Genomic DNA, 2,933 nt, shown 5'->3' with positions numbered 1-2,933 from the left:
GCCATGAACATTCTTCAACAGACAACATGAGTCACATATTGTCACGTTGCTCTCCTAAGATTTATCATAGATATTCCACAGGGTTCATATATTGTCAATATGTCGCCTGGTGGATAAGTGACACACATATGAACAAAATGTGTGACAGCTTTCACTGTCAGCTGTTGACAATAACGTTGATCAATAACATTTTTAGACTTCACTTAGTACTTCTAAATTTAGCCTATAAATTTAGCAAGTGCTAATCCACAAATAAATTTGAAAATTAGCAAAAGCCCTAAAGCACTAATCAGAAAATTAGTTCCCCTATTAGTGCTTTAGGGGAACTGTGCCCACCACTGATTTTAATGTTATGTTTGGTCAAAACTACAAAGAGCCACAGCAGAAGGAGCAGACGGCTGCATGTGGCCCTGGAGCCGCAGGTTGCAGACCCCTGGTTTAGTTATTAACATTTGGGAAGGTGAACACAAGACTCCCAGTAGAGTTTGAATTTGTTAACGTATAAAACAAGTCCACTGTCATTAAGACCATCAGTACTTTCCTGACTGACTTCATCGACTCTTTGAGTCCACGTGTGTTCCTGCAGAGCCGCTGTTAGCCGTTCACTGCAGCAGATGATTTATTTGTCCACTTCAAACTGTCCTGTCGAGACGGCGCTCATGTTTCCCGCTCTGCTCCTCTTTCCAGATGAGATGTTCGAGCAGCTGCACATCGAGGCCTTCTCCAGCCCCCCAGAGCTCCCTGATGTAATGAAGCCGCAGGACTCCGGTAGCACTGCCAATGAGCAGGCGGTGCAGTGATGGCCGTTGAAGAGAAAGGAGACTAGCAWAAGAGGGAGGGATGGGAGCGTGTGTGTGCGTGTGGATTAACTGCAGTGGAGAAGTAGCACGGTGGTGGATGTGTAATATAATTTTAAATTGATGGACAGGGACRATATAGGTGGTCAATCCTATTTATGGTTCCTTTATGATATCAGCACCCCCCCTCCCTCACCCCAAACTCCCTACGCTGTCAGTTTACTTTAGAAATTGTTTTCCTTGACACTGATTTCCACATCACAGCTCCTTCACTTCACTCTGAGGCACCAACTGGCTCCAGTTTCTGAGCGAGAAAGTTGGTTTGGATAGTGAGAGTGTGTAAATGTATGTGTTTGTGTTGTTTTAATYGACATTGTTGGTATTTTTGGAAAGAGGTGGAGGCATAGTTGGGTGTCGCAGTGCTTTTGAAGTAAAGCGTTTGGCTCAGAGTTCAGTAGTTGAACAAATGAACTACGTGAACAATTTCAAAACAAAAGCTTTTATTTCCCACAGAATCTGACCTGCCACTGATATATTTACTTGGTATGAATCTCAGTTTTTTTTTTTTTTTTATGTACGTTTCTGACTTTATTTCATATCTGGAAAGAACATGTTGTTTTTGTTTGTTTCTTTGGTTTACCTTATTTGTCAGTTTTGTTGTGTTCCATGCACTGAGACCGAAAGCGCGGAACCTCTCTGGACGGTAGAGGGATGTTTTTGGTCAGAGCACATTTTGTCTGTCACATGAAGTAAACACCAGAGGAGAACTTTTCCTGTGTTTTGCTTTGATTTTGTGAACGCCTTCATTGTGTCACAAACATTAATGTGGTACAATCCCCTCCCTGCAGTCACACACACATTGTTTAATAGCCTGAGCTCACGTCCAAAAAAAAAAAAAAAGGTGTCTGCTGTTTATTTATTTTTTTTATTCCACTTGCTAACCTTTTTAAAAACACTGGTTTGTGTTATAAAATGTGGATAATGTCATTTGAAAAGACTGAAGTATTTTTTTCACTAAAAACRTTAATTTTGCACCTTGTTGAAAGGACACAACTGTCTCAGTGTTTAATATCTTGCTTTCTCTGAACTTCCTGCATTATTCAACTGATTTGGATGTTTAATTAATGAGGAATTAACTAAATCAACCTGTCGTTATGTAACATAGCAGGACCTATATGCTGTGTTTCTCATATTGGGTTACTTCTGATTGTGTTGGTTTAGTGATAAGGTACTTTACATCACAACATCCTGTCAGCTCAAATTTATTAAAGGCTCGAAACGGTAAAGTTGCATTTTGGGCAATGCAGAGTTCCTATACAGCCGTGAAAATTTGAAATGGGATTTTTGGTATTTTCCAGGTCTGAATAAGCATGGATAAACAAAGAAAACAAACAAAAAAAAGTATAATTTTTTAGGATATATTTGTCTTTGCAACGTCACATTTATTCGCTAATTTTCATATCTTCGACTGACAGCTTGTATAAGATGGATTCAAATAAAAAAATAAAAAAAACTCAAATTTAAGAAACGGATCCAAAGCCTTTAGGGAACTTACCCCCTAAATCTTATGCAACCCAGTGCATTTTCACTAAAGTTTTAGGGCAAGTATGAAAGTAATAGTTTGTCAGTGTAAAGAACAATAAATAAAAATGCTTTTTGGTCAGTTTACATTGTCTCATTGAGGAGCCAAGAAAAAGGTTTTTACTCATGGACATTTTTGATTAAGCTTTAATAACATAATTTCTTTGACTAATTAAGGTTTCATCAGTACAATCAGTTCCTGATATTATTTCATGTTGGCATTAAAAATATTCTTGTCAACCTTGTTTTAAACAAGGAGGTAAACTGGAGTGTCCAAAAATATTAACAATACTACACAGTTCAGCTGTTTGCCAATTGAAAAGGTTCATATAACAAGAAACATGTGTCTGTGCCACATTAGTCATAGACTTGAGCTCAGTATTCACAATTCTGGATTTAAATTATCTGCACATAGCCATTTTTTAATACCCACACAATTTTTTATTAAGAATAATAAGAATAACATTGTAATACCCATCCTCCACCACTAGGTGGCGAGAATGACCACATAACATCACAATACATAACAGTCTCTAAGCTGCATAGTTCAACTAC

The 2,933-nt window shown here is 38.0% G+C and overlaps 1 protein-coding gene across 1 annotated transcript in view; it reads left to right on the top strand.

Moving 5' to 3' along the window:
* Positions 1-2,456, top strand: part of LOC106521413 (transcription elongation factor B polypeptide 2) — a 6,682-nt gene extending 4,226 nt beyond the window's left edge. Inside the window, exon 4 of the mRNA XM_014013967.1 lies at positions 688-2,456. Within this exon, the coding sequence (XP_013869421.1) occupies positions 688-800 (113 nt within the window). The 3' untranslated portion in view covers positions 801-2,456. The remainder of the gene's footprint in view (positions 1-687) is intronic.
* Positions 2,457-2,933: the final 477 nt, after the last annotated feature.

Source organism: Austrofundulus limnaeus, unplaced genomic scaffold (assembly GCF_001266775.1).
Source record: "Austrofundulus limnaeus strain Quisiro unplaced genomic scaffold, Austrofundulus_limnaeus-1.0 Scaffold108, whole genome shotgun sequence".
NCBI lineage: Eukaryota > Metazoa > Chordata > Actinopteri > Cyprinodontiformes > Rivulidae > Austrofundulus > Austrofundulus limnaeus.
The sequence above is the reverse complement of the archived record's forward strand: the minus strand, read 5'-3'. Positions and strand labels throughout refer to the sequence as shown.